This window comes from Megalops cyprinoides, chromosome 11 (assembly GCF_013368585.1).
Source record: "Megalops cyprinoides isolate fMegCyp1 chromosome 11, fMegCyp1.pri, whole genome shotgun sequence".
NCBI lineage: Eukaryota > Metazoa > Chordata > Actinopteri > Elopiformes > Megalopidae > Megalops > Megalops cyprinoides.
Window position 1 is genome coordinate 4,458,113 of NC_050593.1, and position 16,354 is coordinate 4,474,466.

The window sequence follows — 16,354 nt, forward strand, 5'->3', positions numbered from 1 at the left end:
CAAGTTAACGCCCTTGAACGTGTCGATTTTATTGTTCTTATATTTCAAGGGAGTTAGCGCTATTTAACGAGCAACACTAACTCAACCGAGAACGCTTGTTAACTTGTGATGGTCGGAAAAGAGCCCAGTAACTTCATTTGTAAATAGTATTTCCAATTGTAAAAATGAGAAAATGATTGTTTGTAAATAATTCATGTATTATTATTATTATTATTATTATTATTATTATTATACAACGCTACTGCATTGTCAGTTTTCAAGATTATAGTTTTATCTACACCCACTGGAATGGAATTTATTCATTTGAATTCAGCGAGTTCATATAATGTACATTTTTGCAAAATGTACTAAATTAATTTAAATATTGTGTGAAGCTTCACATCTGTATTAAGGCTGATGGTAATGATAATAATAATCGTAATAGTAATAATAAAATACTAATGGTCCTAAACGGGACAACAGTGAGGACGGCAAGCCTATAAGAATAAAGGAATTATCCTCCATAACGGATCGTCTCGCAGACTACCCGCGTGACCTTGGGAGCCATCTGACCTTTCCGTCTCGCCCTCTGATTCCGCCCTCGGAGCCACCGCGTCCAGTCTGTTCAAAAGTACTGTTAGTCCAAGTCAGAATACAGCGGATCGGGAATGAATGTCGATGTAATAGCCCTACACCTTTCCACGATGGGTATAGTTTAATTTCATGGTCCGAGACGCATTGAAAGGCTTGCCATCAACATGTCTCGCTCCGTAATTATTATTATTTTTCAGTATGGAAAGAAAATGTTGTGGATAGGTATTCGGCCTTGATTTAAACCCATGTGTGACAAATCGACTCCAAAGGAACACTGATACGAATTTAAAACACCGGCCAGGTCCTTTAGATGGTTACATGAGGGATGGTGGAAAAAATAAGTGAGGATCAGCGGTGAGATCATTCAATTAAAAAATTTATTTTAAAACAGTATTTATTTTGCAGTATCTAATGGAATCCCTTTTATGTTTTATGGAATAGTATTCCGAGATGATGTGATTCCACAGCGAAGCAAACGCCAGGCCTAGCGAACCGTTGTCTGGATTAGGGCGACAGACAGCACAGTTAATCACACGGTTTAATTCAAATAGTGAACGCTGAGAAGGAATTTCAGCAGAAGGGATAAAAGCAATTGAGAGCACATTCTACACTTTTATTTCAGACTACATATATTCTGAACATATTAAAATCTTTGGCTTGAAGCGGCGGTCCAGGAACGCAGTCTGTCGAATTGTGGGTTTAGTGGGGGGTTTGGGAGACAAAAATCACAAAAAAACCCTACTGAGTCAGACATTTACTAAAACAATGAGCAACAACATCATAAAGAAAAAAAGATAGAAATCTCCAGCAAGTAGGGATCGATATAGAGACACCCTTACCTGAACTTAAATATATACAACGTCATAGTGTTTGGCTATATATAGATTTTTAATCATGTTCGTCATTTATATAGTTATGTCCATATACTATGCGATAGACAGAGATCTGATTTAAATAGCACCTGTCCCATTCCGTTCGTATTTTCTTCTTATTCACCAAAAATAATAATAAAAATCAGAAAAATAAAAGTCCGTCCCTCCCTTTAGTGTCTATAGCACATTGAGAGAGAATTGTTTGGGGACGTGCTCACTCGCTGTCCTCCTTGTCCTCTTGAATGGTAGTAGTGGAATGGTTATACAGTCCCTGCGCCATGAGCTGTAGGGCCAGGCCGTTCTTGTAACCGTTAGCCTTTTTTATTTTTGCCCTCTTATTCTGAAACCAGATTTTGATCTGTGATTCGTTGAGGTTCAGTTCTTGGGCCAGTGACTGTCTCCTTTGCTCCGTGATATAGCGATTGGCCTGAAACTCGGCTTTAAGTCTTTGCAGCTGTTCGGCCGTAAATGCGGTTCTGGGTCGCTTGTCTTCCTTGTCGTTTTTCTTCTTTTTCAATTTTCGTGTCCTTGGGCCTAGTGTAGAAACAACAATAAAACGAATACATAAATATCAGCAAGCCCTATAGACACATACACCACACATTTCATGGGCCAGGACTGGAACCATCCCCTCAACGACCCCTGCAGTTTAAATATAGAAGCAACATAGTATCTACATTACGTTACTTTCTTCCCATTCTTTTGCTAAGACGTTTAGTTCCCTTAATTGTATTCTGCTTGCGAAAGCGCGGTCACCGATGCATGGTTTCATTGTTGTCCTCGCGTATGGCCAGCGAAAGGAGCAGGCCAAACATTCAGATTGGCTGCAATTATTCTGGTTTGCGAAGATTATCCACAGCCTTTGAGCCGTGTTGCATTCGCAGTCCGCTTTATTAAATGTTTGCCTGTTCATACTACAATCGAAATCCTATAGCGCAACGTAAAAAGTTCGTATGAAGTAAACAGACGAATAAATTTAGGCCACACAGTAAATCCACTGTCATGTGTAGACTAGGGGACAGGAACTCGGTGTACATGCGCAATATTATGCCATGTATGTCGGCTTCTTTGTGTCATACTCGCAAGCATAGGTTTAAAAATCTAAAATGTTTATGGCAAGATCAGAGCTGCATATATGCGTGTAATTATGACAGTAATACATTAAGAAATTTAAGATACCGGTGACTATAAATTTGGCTCTGCTTTGCTCTCTGAATTCAGAATATCGCAGGCACTCATAAACTCTACAAAAAATCTTCAGTGCTCACTCCCTTTTTAAAGAGACTGACCAGTTCTCGAGCTTCCTAAACATTCACTCCATCCCTCTATTTCGGTTCATTATGTATTGTAAATACAGGCTATGCACAACGCATAACGCAGGAAGAATAAGTGGCATAATCATGTCAAAACAGGCAAAATTTAATCAAGAAAAACTCATTTTAATATTAATATATTGATGTCATTGTATCGTGTAAGAATAGCACCACAATCATTGTAAATGTAAAAGCATGTAGTCATCGTTGTACTTCATTGAATTATCAACACAATTATTGCCTGCGCGCGTTTCCTACGTTAATTCGATGTAACCGAACACATAAAAATGCATCGAGAAGTATTCTTTCTCCTACTTGAAGTGAATGTCTTACAGAACGTCTTTTATTTATATTAATACATATCATTGCGGTTTACATGTCAAAATAATTGAATACATATTATGACCTATGACAGAGTTTCTTTGTCTGGAAGGCGTGAGCAAAACACCTTTGCGATTCACATGCAAAGCGCCATACTTTTGCTTTGGCCTGTTCGTTTTTCACACTGCTTCGTTTATACAGCGTCTTCACTTCTTTTACTTCATAAATTGAATTACTCTTACGTAAACAAAATTAAGGCGGTAGAATTGCAACTGGGCGTTTCTAGTACAAAACATAGCAACAGTCTCCAATGACAAAATCGCAGGCATGTTTAAGACTTACAAAGCAGCGTCTGCTTGTATAAGAGTGAATGAATATAGCAGGATTGCTTGAAATATCAGCTCATTTAGCATTGCCATTTTATGTAAAACCATATGAGAATCTGGTTACCTTGGTTGACTGCGGTCATGAACATAACGGAAGCAGGTCTCATACATATTTACACTTTTTCCTCAGTGGTTTATACATAACAGGCCCTCTGATACCAATTTTAAAAGCATAACAGTTGTATATTTAGTTTTGAAATTCTGAGTTTGGATTTAACCAAAGAGGCAAATCAAAGTACTTCAAAACCGTTATTTGTAACCATGAGCAAGAGGTGTAGCTATTGTATGCCAAGAACACCCTTGTGGGTGTAATATATCTATAATAATTCGGCGCAAAAATAATGGCACAAAACGTATATCTATATAACTCACAAAATATAATCAAAATACGGCACTCCCAAATTGTTTTTTTTTTTATTTTTTTTTTATTTTTAGAAGACGGGTTTAGAAAAACCTCGCGACTGGGCTTGCCACGCAAGGCCAGTGAAATTGGAAGAAAAAATCAAAACAAACACAATCAAATTCGTATTGTCAGGGAGCAGGTTTTCCCTTGAAATGAAATCGAACTTCTGACGTTTTGTTCAAGAGTTGATGCTGATAGCTCAATCAGTCAATCAATCAGTTTAGTCAATCAATGCATCTTTTTTTCAAACTTTCCAACGGCCTCGGTGTCAGCCGGCCGAGCGTCTGCGGCAACTACGTGCCCTGTGTGCGCTTCAGCAAACCCGCGTGCCAGCAGCAAGGTCCCAGTTAAAAAATTACTGTAAGCAATGTTTGTTATCGTTATACAACACCATTATATTCCAGCAAAACGCCATTGATCTGCAAATAGCCCAATGGCGTCCTCATTACACAAATAAACTACACAATATAATTGATACAATGTAGGCCAAACCAGCGCCATATTTAACACCTTTGCTGAAACACATTATTCGGCACTTGGGATGGGATCACGGACACTGAATTTTAAAGTAGCCTACTCTTGATTTTCAATTAGCCCACAACATATTTACTGACATTTTTTTTTTTTTTTGATGACAAAGTGAATTACTAATTAAATAGTTTATACTCTTGAAGTCTAACACTGTTTTAATACTAAGTGTTTAAAATATTTACGTTAATATCAGTAGGCTATTAGGCCAACAACTATTTCCATCTTTTTCTTATTACAGAAAGTATAATATCTTGAATCTTGAATTAGTATAGTAGCAAATGCCCCTTCCAAAGTTTTAATTTGGAAGCAGGTGTACCCCAATAGAGGTCTATATTCAAAAGGAATTTGTGTAACCAGCGAGCTTTTTTCCTGGCCAACCAAATTTATCCAAGCTCTGCTTTCAGTTAACTTTGCAGATAGCGTTACATGCTGAAGTAGACTGCCACTATTTTTTCTACTGGGACACAATTGATTGTTTCTGAAAACAAAATGTGTTCTCAATCTACGGCCTAAGGGCCTACTGTTACATTCAAAGGCAATACAAAAATTGAGATTTATTCGGCTTAAGTTATGTAATCAAAATGTGCTTCGATATTACGTGCACTGGGCTGCTAAAGCATTTCGTCTATGTTTATTCCTATAATCAAAGCCATGGTGCCAGTTGACAATTTGGCATCGCAATGAAATTTAAAAATAGGTACACGAGTGTTTGTATACTGTATGTAAGTGTTTGTGAGTGTGTACACACGCACGCACGCACACACACACACACACACAAACAGCTTCGTATATATAGTTAAATTGGATTATATAAATGTAAACATAAATACATTCGCCTACTGTATTGCCAGTATAGTTACCGTATTGAAACTCTTTTGGCCTTTTCAAATACATTTTCATTCTTAAATTTTCTAAGGGCGGTCAGAATGAATGCACAAATTTTAAGAAACTGCCTTACCAGATGACGGTCTGTCTGAATATCTCGTGCAGTAAACCCAGGCAGGCCAAAGCAGCGGCTGAGACTCTTTAAGGGAAGGTCCACCATTACTTGCGTTCACATCCATAATCGACGCGGTGTTCTCCCCGTACTTAGTCGAATTAGTTCCATTTCCTTCCCCCGGCTTTGACGAGCCCTGTTTGGAGGGGGGCGAAGACGATGAAGACGACGAAGAAGAAGTGCTGTCACTACTACAGTTTGAATCCTGGCACAGGGCGCTGGGATGAGATGGCCTTATTATCAAAGGGTTGACGTTCTCTCTGCCCGAGGTTTGCGCCCGCTCCCTACAGCCAAGCTCCTTTTTACAGCCGAAGTCTGGCCGCAAAATATTATCAATAAAAAAGTTGGTGGTTCTGTGGGCTTGCTGCGCTGCCTGGTGAGGCAAGATCGGAGGAGACGGAAGATTGGGAGAGAGGGAAACGCTATCCCCCTCGCTCGAATCTCGGCTATTTTGATCCTTCTGTTCTTCCATGACTGCAACCAATTTAGTTGGAGCGTCTTCTCTCCGCACCAAATTCCACTTGTTGGTTGAAATTTGTATCCAGTTACAACGAAAATGCAAGAATATCGTATGCTATGAAAATGCAATAAATACCTTTGTTGAATTCAACAGTTTTGTTTTCTAAATAGTCGGCATCCTGCGGGTGTAGAGTTCCAAGTATCATAATCTGCCAGTTTGACAGGACTGACAACACATCGCGCGGTGCTTTGGAGTCCCTGGCTTTCTGTAATCTATGACAGTTCGATCTTCGCAAACTCTCCTAAAATCGCTCAGCCTCTCACACACTTTTTTTTTCCACACCAACCGGAAGCACGTGAGCCCATACACACGTGCAATCGGCCAATCAGCAGTGGAGACCCATTCTGACACGGGTGACGATGTCCAATCGTATTTTACGACTCTCTACAAATAAATAATAGACGGATTTTAGAAACCCAAACAAGGGATCACAGCAGTACTCGTTTGGTCCATGTAGATGTGTATTGTGTATTCAGTGCCGACTGAGGATATTTAACCTCACATCAAGGTTTGGGGACCTCGGAGGGTATTCTCTTTTCTCATACATTATTACATGCTTTAGTATTAGTGGTATTTTTCAAGCACACTTTCAAGCCCAAACGTGTCATCAAGCACGAATGGCCAAATAAACCCATAAAAAACATTATCCTAACATGCTGCTACATGCGAACTAAGTTGATCTAAAGAAAATCATGTGATGCGTCGAGGTAGGTTTAAACTTTACGCACAATCGCTCAATAATAATAATAATAATAATAATAATAATAATATAATTAGGGGAAAAAAGAGATTCCTAAAGACTCTAGTTTCATCCCTCTCATGTCGACTACTTGGACAAAACTGCTCGCTTAGATTTTTATTGGAGCCCTTTGTGAACAGTTCTCGCTCTTGAGAGCAATTCAGAAGGATAGCGGCCTATTATATGTATCGTCAAATGTATCTTGTTAGTGTTCTAATGACTAAAGATGATGGTAATGACGATAATGATGATGATTTGTTCTAGTCAAAAATGGTAGAAGTAGTAGAGTATGCATTAATTGTAGTTTATCAGTGCTTTATAGACGTATACTAGTAGTACGACTAAAAGTAGTTATGAAGTCGTAGCAGTAGCTAGTTTACATAGTACTCCTAACAATAATACGCATACACTTGTACAACCTGTGATCAAGACCCTGCTATTTGTGCAAATGATGTTTCTTAAACCCATGGCAGGTGATTCATCTTTTTTCTATTTAACACAGTTTACGGCAATATTAGTTTCACTTCATTCCAAGCTTTCCCTGCATTTATCAGTTTTATTTAACGCTAGATTGAAATAGAGAATTTAATTTATTTTTCTATCTATATTTTTCAAAATCAAGCTATTCACACATACACACACATACACACACCAGTCGACCATTTTCACAGCTATACATTTAATGTTTGTAATAGATAGCCTATGTTCCGGATGCCGTTGCTTTCATTATCTAATGCATGAATTAAATCACAGTCATTTATTTTTAACTGACCCTTAAAGCTCCCGTGCTATCTGTTGGTTACCACAGTCACCTTAATAGGCACATGTCTGCTTGACATCTACCGTGTTTGGGTGAAATGGGTGAAACTGTTGCAATCATATCAGACCTCTTTCTCTCTCACTCTCTCTCTCCCTCCCTCCCTCCTTCTCTCTCTTTTTTGCACACACACGCGCACACTAACACACACACACACACACACACACACAACTTGAAAAAGGATATAAAAATTGAATATCTCTAGATATCTAACCCACCCCAGCTCTCCTAAAAGACATTACGTGAAATGCACAGCAATACACATCAAATGACTTTATATATATTTATATATATATATATATATATATATATATATATATATATATATATATATATATATATATATATATACATAGATATAAAGTCATTTTCAAGAGCTTCAAGTGCCTGTTCATATATGCCTATATATATATATATATATATATATTTATATAGAGGTAGGTTCTATCGACCTGCATGTTTACATAAGGTGTACCTAAGCGACACCATTCTCTTCTGCAACGACGCATATATCAACAAATGGACAGAGCTATATAAATAATTGCAATTACTGAAGAATTATTAAACCGTAGATTGCGAGCGACCGTGTAGTTTATTTATATTTAAGGTGAGAGAATTGAAATCTTTATCCCAAAACCTAGTGTGGGTACTTAATTAAATTCTAATTAGGACACTATCAATATCCTATTTAGCCAAGTAGCCATTGTGAGACGCAGTCCTTTTCAGCCGGTAAATGGGGACTCCAGTGCTTATCTCGCCTGCAAGAGACGCCTTGAGAGGGGCCGCAAAAGATAATTTATAGGTTTTAATTACTCCTCATTCCGCCTGATCAGGCTGGCGTTCATCACAGGAGAGTGAATAAAACCTGTTCAAAAAGCACTGTCACTTTTGCCTGGCAAGACGCTTAATCAAAGAAAGCAGGGCCATATTACACGCTGCGAGGCTCGCGACGTAATTTCCAAGGTGCTGATAAAGCGGGTTGAATAATGCTCCAGTCTTCGGAGACACCATTTACAGAAATGACTTTATTGACGGCTTAACGTTGGTAATTCATTTTACCTTTCATGTATTGGGGCCTGGATTTGTTACAGTAATGGGATGATAAATGCATCGGCGGCCTGTGGCTTTTATTATTGAATATAATACACACACCGCTCGCTAAATGTCCTCGAAATCATTTAAAAATCGATGTTGTAACTATTTTAATTTCATTATGGCCAGGTTGAAATTAATAATCTCAATTTTCTCATCGTCCGATGGAACATAAAGGCAACATTCTTTTCTCTACAAACCTAGACAATACGAAATGCTATTCGAAACACTGCCCATTCTGTCGTGGCAACTAAACACCACTAAAGTTATAAATATCAGAGGACAGCTGCGGTCAAGAATATGCGTCGTACGCTTGTTGATAATGTGTATTAATTTCCACCTTTGTTTATTCGCATGGCTGTGTGTTGGAAAGGTTTAGCTCTTATGACAGATGATTCCTCAAGGCAACCGCTAAAAAGGACACATTTCTTCCTAAACACACAGATACAGTACAGATATTCAAGAATTTCGATGAAATTATATATTCTTATATCTTCACTTCCTATACACGGTGTTTGTTCGTGTATATATATATATATATATATATATATATATATATATATATATATATATATATATATATATATATATGTGTGTGTGTGTGTGTGTGTGTGTGCGTATGTGTGTGTGTGTGTTGATGTGAACTTCAACATTTCCATGATTTTTACACATTTTCTATGCCAGAGTGTACACTACAGACTATTAAAATGATCAGAATTACTCCCAAACTGGTAAACCCAATGTTTGACTGATGCTTAGCCTATATAAGGTGCATGTATGTATGCAAGAGGAAAAAAATCTTTTTTGCATTCTGTCAGGCCAGTCCCCATGTATGTTGTGATAAGATCAGAGTAAAGTCCTTGCTGAAGGACATAAATGAGTTGTTTTAACACAATGGATATCTTTCTACCTACCGGGACTGAGTGACCAGTGGTTTTGTTTGAACTGAATGCGAATAGATTTCTGCTACAAGTGTGCCATTATAATTATGAGCTGTAAGGTCAAACTATACATTCTGGGTCCCCAAAGCCTATAGACCCGGGGAAATGTGAGCGGATACAGCGCGTCAACGTACCTGACAGTCCTTTCAATGGACTAATTCAATTATCGCTCGGGGATTTTGAGCCATCTGAATAACGGCCTTATAGTTCAATATAGAGATTGCAGAAAATATTCGATCCCTCTGTTATACATTTATTTTGTTATATGTAGGCCTATATATTTTTTCATCGACACGAATCAATTCATTGTTTGAAAATTTATATGGTAAAAATACTTTGTGACACTTCAGTTGTTGAGTATTAAAAGATCGGGCAAGGGGGGTGTCCATGCTGTCGCAATTCTTGCAGTGATGTTGGCACGTGGTTTCTCAGTAACTCACATTGGTGTTGTTTGTACAATTTGGCACAATAACATAAATACCTGAGCCATTTTATTCCTGATGCGGGTTTACCCCTTCCAGCCGAAAAACAATAAGAAATAAAATATTTCCTACATGAAGTGATAAATCCTATATACATTAATCGACCTTGACCTCCGAGCATTCGTGAAGCAGGGCTAAAGGAAATAGCGCCTGTTAAATAATTCCATATGTAGCATTTTCACGGTTTGAATTTCATTATTGAGCTTCAAGTGCACAAGTATACACGCATTCGTATTTATTTGTCGTAAGGAAAACAGTTGGACATTGTCAATGAAATGCCAGACAACGCATTTGATCGAGCACTACTAATTATATTTAGTATACATGCAGATGACATGGGCTGTACATTACCTGGGGAAACAGAGCCCTTTCCTCTCTGTCTCTGTCTTCTTCCAGAAGTGCTGATGACGACGCTTTTGGAGCCGCTCACGCGCTTGGAATGTTCGCCTTTCTTTTTTGGAAGCAGATGTCGGTGGAGCAGTGTTGTTTCTGTCTTTTCTTCGGTTCTTATTTTACTCATATTGAGCAACACTTGGAAAAAAAAACCTCAATTTTTTAAGCGTCGAAATTCAGTTTTAAAGTGTTAGTTAATCCACGCTCAGAGTAACACAGATTTATGTCATGTATAAACATACATACCATACCATTTTATTATAAGTGATTCTGCTCTATACATATATCTAAAGTTTATTAGAGCCAAAGTACCAATATGCTGTCAATACTAGTTTTTTTCGGTGGAAGTCTGCATTCGTCTTTTTTAAAATCATTATTTTTTATGATTATGCTACTCATGTAGAGATTGTGTAGGTTCCTTCGGCATTAACATAAGTAATAAGTAATTTGAAACATAAGTAATATGAAACAAATTGCTGAGTTGAATCGGAATTAAGCGAGTAGATTGTATACAATTGCTAGATGTTATGCACATGTAGAACACAGTACCCTAGTTACATTGAGCCGAATCTGTGCAACCTATATTGTATAATTTCTCATATTAAAAACGCCAATATCAAATATATGTTTTCGTGTATAAACGTGATGTGGTACGATGTGCTTATATTCCACTCCCAATAATGCGGCTTCGCAGTTGCTTTTGCTGTGTCACTTATCGGCCCGCAACTCTACTTCGCCATTAGAATATTTCCCGTGTCTGATTAATTATATTTTGTTTACTACAGAAAAAGTGCTGGGGGAAAAGGTGTATCATTTTGCTGCATAATATAGGCATTGTACTGCTTCCCAGTGGCGACCTCTGGAACTAGTTTGCATCTGTGACAAAAAGCCGCAACATTCTAGTCACGTTCACTGCTATTAAAAGGGTTTCCTCTTCAAATTGTTATGCAAAGGACGCGCGCATGGGGTCTTCCGGCAAGGAGAGAAAATTCACCCACGACAGACGCTGAAAATGGGGTAAGAGCAACATAAACAAATAATTATTTTTCTTTATTGCAATTACTCTGTGAAACTTAAAGTTGAATTTGTGTTTTTGGGTTTTCCAATAAAATTCAAAGATCGGCAAACTGTTTACCTGTGGATTTTTCTTCATACTGTCCATGTTATACAGATGCACAAATCTGGAAGTACGGGTTTTTTGAGGGTGATTAATTACATTTCAAATATTTTCTGAAGCAATATGTTCATAGTAATAAATCAAATGTTGTTTTGTTTTATTAATTTGAGTAATCATTTTATCTTAAAACAATTACTGGAGAAATCACATGCAAACTGCACCGGCTGTTGTATATTAGACCTGCAACTTTTAAAACTTAAAAGAATTTGTAGGTCTATGTCGCATTTAACACTGCTGAAGTTGCACGAGGGTGCTTGACGCGTAAATGTTGTCCACAGCAGCGCTAATAACAAGTTAGTAGCGATTATCTCTTCCACCATGCTTTACGGAAGCGCCGCCTATAGGTCTACGTAGTACCTGCAATGAAAATGTTCAGAGAAATGTCCGTACTGTACCCCTCGTAGCTGTCTTCTAAATATTCCTACCAGCATTTTGTACCGGTTGTTTTGCTTCCCTCCTCAAAAATTTTAATCGTTTAACTGTGAACATTTTTATCCTGTTGATGAAACGGAGAAAGACAAGGACGCTGGAAAGAAACGACAAAGGCAAGCGGGAAGTTTAGTGAATAAAGCTTGGAGGGTGGTATACACCTAATGTAAACTATGTGTGAGACGTGGGTAACAGCAATAAATGAATTACTAATACAAATTATTTTAAATGTATCATCATTATTATCTCTCTGTCTGGTACACACAAACAACACAAGCGTACCGTAGCTAAACATACCGTAGCTAAATTAAATGTTATAAACTGTGGCACAAATGTAACGACTTACTAAATATATCAAAAGCAAATATTCTTCATACATGTTCCATCACAATTACATAGTATTTAATTGTTGTTTTTCTAATTGTTGTTTTTTTCTTTCCATTACCTGTATTTTTAATGATAGCCTACTGTCAGATAGCATAACATGCTGGAAATTTTTAAAATATAGGATAATTGGTATGATAAAGTGACCTACGTATCATACAGATACTGATAAGTTATATATAAATTTGAAGTGTGCGTTTATGTGTGTGTTAGAATATACGCACATACTGCAACAAATACGTTATCCCAAGCTCATTGTGTTACATAACATAATAAATTCAGAATATTATTGTTGCTGTTGTTTGTCTGGTTATTGCTCTTGCTCTTGTGCATTCACTTTCTAAACTGCTCACAATAATTATTTTAGTGTATGAAATCAACATTTTAAGAATACTCTGCGCGCTATGTTTTAATAGAGATGTATTTAGGTTGTTTGTAAATATTTCGGAAATGCTGCGATTCGTTTCCGCATATATAATATATATATATATTCGGTTTATATATATATATATATATATGTGTGTGTGTGTGTGTGTGTGTGTGTGTGTGTGTGTGTGTGTGTGTGTGTATAGAGAGAGAGAGAGATGAGTAGCCTTTTTTAAAAAAAAAAATAAATAAATAACATCATCTATTTGACCTAAGTAACACAACCAAAATGTACGTCAAAAATAATAATTATTCCAGACACAACGACACGACTGTCAAATTATCTCAGAACAGAGCCAAATTTATCTTTACTCTGTATTGCCTTAAATCCATACAGCATATACGAGTGGTAATAAATGTAAATATTGGACAGAAAATAATTTCTGGAATCTACATATTTCTAGAAATTGTGCAGTATTATATCTCTTGTTTGGTAGCCGCTTCAATTTTTTGCTACGTGTAGTCGGGAGACATATGGTCTCTGAGTGCGAGGCTAGGGAGACACCCTGTGGTCATTTGTGGCAATACGCTATCCAATCTAGGGATCAGTTTACTCAGGCCTGGAATGACGAGCCTGTATTTGAGAAAATTGTTCCTTTTTTGTAGTCAGGAGAGCCGGTCCGATCAGTCCTCTCTGGAAAGGTGGGTCGTCAGATTAACCAGATGTGGCCATTAGCAGAGGCAGCGATGTCCGCCCCCAATCATTTCAGCCATACACTGTTGAAACAAAAGATTATGACGGCAGATGAGCCCCGGAAAGACGCAATCTGTCTCCTCTTTATTAAAATGTATGGATTACTACAAACTGGCTCCCAGTGCCGCTCCTGAGGGATCACATGGCTTAGGAAGAGTTGCGAGCTGCCCACTAGGTGGCAACTATGCATCCAGTTTCTGTAGCAATAGAAACGGGATGCTTAAAATGAGGCTACATCTCGGGTCAAATGATACGTCTGTTTCAAACATTGAAATAAATAAGTGAGAGTATATGGGTTACACAAACAGTATGCATTCAATTCAGTTGCAATTTTGAAATGTGCTTTACGTTGCCAAATCAGTCCACTAACAGATAGCCTAAATTAAAGATGTTATCGATTTCGTTTAACCGGTTATTGAAATGGTTATCCAAGTGAAGGATTTATTCAAATTGATCTTTAAAATACGTACCCTTGTACAATATTTTAAATGTGTTCCACACCCATTAAGCGCATATTTGTGACATTTTCAGGTATTGTTGGTATTCCTGGTATTGTTGTTGTCTTAAATTGGATTTTAGGTAAATTTTAGGTACAATGGGAGATGCACATAATGGTATTTTTGCTTTAATCCTAATGCAGATGCTGTATAAATGTCTGTGGGGCTCTTGGCTGCACTATTATTTCATATCTTCATATTGTACATATTAAGCCAGTTGTAATGAATTTAGCAGAAATGAAATCTAGTAGAACTGGGCAGCTGTTTCTGTTGTGAATCTAGCTCCTTGTACAAATACTAAATCAGAGAATTGTTGGTTCTACTGAACATAAAATGTCACTTTTTCTGGTGTAGTTGCACTGTACCTAGATTGTTAATTATGTGTGTGTGTGTATATTATGGTTGTTACATAAGTGTTAGCGCACAAGTGACAAACATGTTTAACAAATGTGAGTACTATGCTAAGATATTAGGACCACTTTAAGTCAGACCAAGTGTTTTGTGTTAATATTTCACATTTAACATTTTAACATGTGAAGGCTAGCAGTTTATACAACCCTGAAAAGAAAGTGCTGCTGTGAAAAAAAAAATGACAGACACAAAAATAATGTTGTAAAACATTTTGGCCCCTGGTTCAGCACCAAAAAGCAGAAGCTGCTGTATCACTGATAGTGTGGCTCATGGCAATCAGAACTTCACAAGCCCAAACTAACCTTCTGCTCCTGCAACAAATGTCACAAACTTTTGTTGAATTCTACCATAAAATCATACAAAAATACAGAAGTCAATGGAAACAACCTATAAAGTCCACCAACTTAATCTCAGTTCATTTGTTGTCATGCTCACCAAAGGTGAATTTTAAAATGCTTTCTTCCAGCAACCCTCACCACTTTCTCTCGATGGGAAAGTTTCACTTTCTGTAAAGTTATATGTAAACTGTAAACTCAATCCTGTCTTGTAGGATTTGGGGTCTTTCTTGATTTTGACTAAATAGCCTATAAGGGGTTTAAATCAATTGCAGGCCTATGTGTTTTTTCCCTGAATCTTTACTTAGGCATTTGAGAAGATGTGTTTTGTTTTGTTGAATAGTTTACACAGTACAATAAGTTAGTGAAATTGTTTGTGAAGTAAGCGGAAAAAAACCCAGTGTGCTCGGCAATAGGGAAGTCCTTAATGCACTGTGATTGGGTCGAACATTGCCAGGCATATAATCACATAATCACTAGCCTATTTGGTACCCGTTTCTGACATTTTTAAGAGCGATATGTCTTAAGATTATGTAATAGACGTATGAATAACTTTGAAACGTTTCACATTTCAATCTACAGTATTATAATTATCCAATTCAATCCACTAATAAAGTTTACATAACCTTCCCCATTCGCCCAAATGCTGCCTTAAATGGACGCTGTTTCCTGGCAGCTTGACTAACTAAGGCGCGCTTAGAACATACCACACACGTGACATCACGCATCCTGTGCTGTGAACCGGGTCCCGGGCTTCAGCTGTGCAGCTCTACTCCGAAACCAGCGACATGGCCGAAATGGCTCGATGCACTGACACAACATAACAAACGCCTGTTCGTATTTGTATGAGGGGCAGCGTTTGTGGAAGGTGTTTTCCACATCTTAGGTCGTTGGCTATTCGTGATTATTAAATGTGCGGGTCACTTCTGCACGAATGTCCGAGGGTTGATATGTTGTGTTTTGATTATTTGATTATTTTGATTATGTGATTACCTAATTAACATTGAGTACACGCCCTGCCTGGGAACGCTGCGGTTAAATGACATGTGAGGGGGAAGGTGTGGTCTTCAGGACCGCGGACAGCGCCAGATGAGTCTCGATTCGATGATTTGTCCTTCCGAAACAACATGACCGTCACGTTAGGGCCACATACAACGTCATTTTTGAGGTCAAGGACGCTCATTTTATGCATGAGTTGATCTCATGCTTGTTTCCAGACATTATTCTACTGCACAGTTCAAACTTCTTAAAAGAGAGCATCCAAAATTTTGGGTGTAGTGTCTGTACAATGACACCATTTGAAATTTTGCTGGTATTTTGAAAGAATAAGCAATAAAACGCAGCTTTATTCTTTGCACAAAAAGATCCCATATCGAACTTTAGAATAATGTGTCCAGAGAAGACATTCTGATTGCTATTTAGAACCCGGCATGCTTACGCCGAATAACATAAAAATGTGTATACTTAGCAGACGGTTAATATTCACAATGACTTAAGTCTTCAAACTGTTCTTTTCTGTCAGCTAGATGGATTTTCAATAAAGAAAACACTAGCAGGAGCTGTGTAGCCTACATTGATTTACCTGAACCCGCACATTTTATGTCAAGAGACTGTTGTTCTG

General features: G+C 37.7%; 1 protein-coding gene across 2 annotated transcripts; it reads right to left on the reverse strand.

Annotated features, from left to right (window-relative positions):
* Positions 1–979: 979 nt before the first annotated feature.
* On the reverse strand, positions 980–6,142 carry en1a (engrailed homeobox 1a). Of its 2 annotated transcripts, none has more exons than XM_036540777.1 (2): positions 5,358–6,142; positions 980–1,979 (listed from the first exon to the last, which is right to left on the reverse strand). In XM_036540777.1, exons 1-2 carry the CDS (start codon positions 5,866–5,868, stop codon positions 1,660–1,662), a joined length of 831 nt encoding a protein of 276 aa, XP_036396670.1. In that variant the 5' UTR covers positions 5,869–6,142; the 3' UTR covers positions 980–1,659. The 2 variants fall into 2 exon arrangements, with proteins under 2 accessions (XP_036396670.1, XP_036396669.1); XM_036540776.1 differs by having other exon boundaries at positions 980–1,991.
* Between the last annotated feature and the right edge of the window lie 10,212 nt (positions 6,143–16,354).

Coding starts and splice junctions, on each gene's coding strand:
- en1a (XM_036540776.1), bottom strand. CDS start 5,868: ATGGAAGAACAGAAGGATCAAAATAGCCGAGATTCGAGCGAGGGGGAT. Junction 1,992..5,357: donor TTCAGACAGACCGTCATCTG/GTAAGGCAGTTT, acceptor GTTTTATTGTTG/TTTCTACACTAGGCCCAAGG.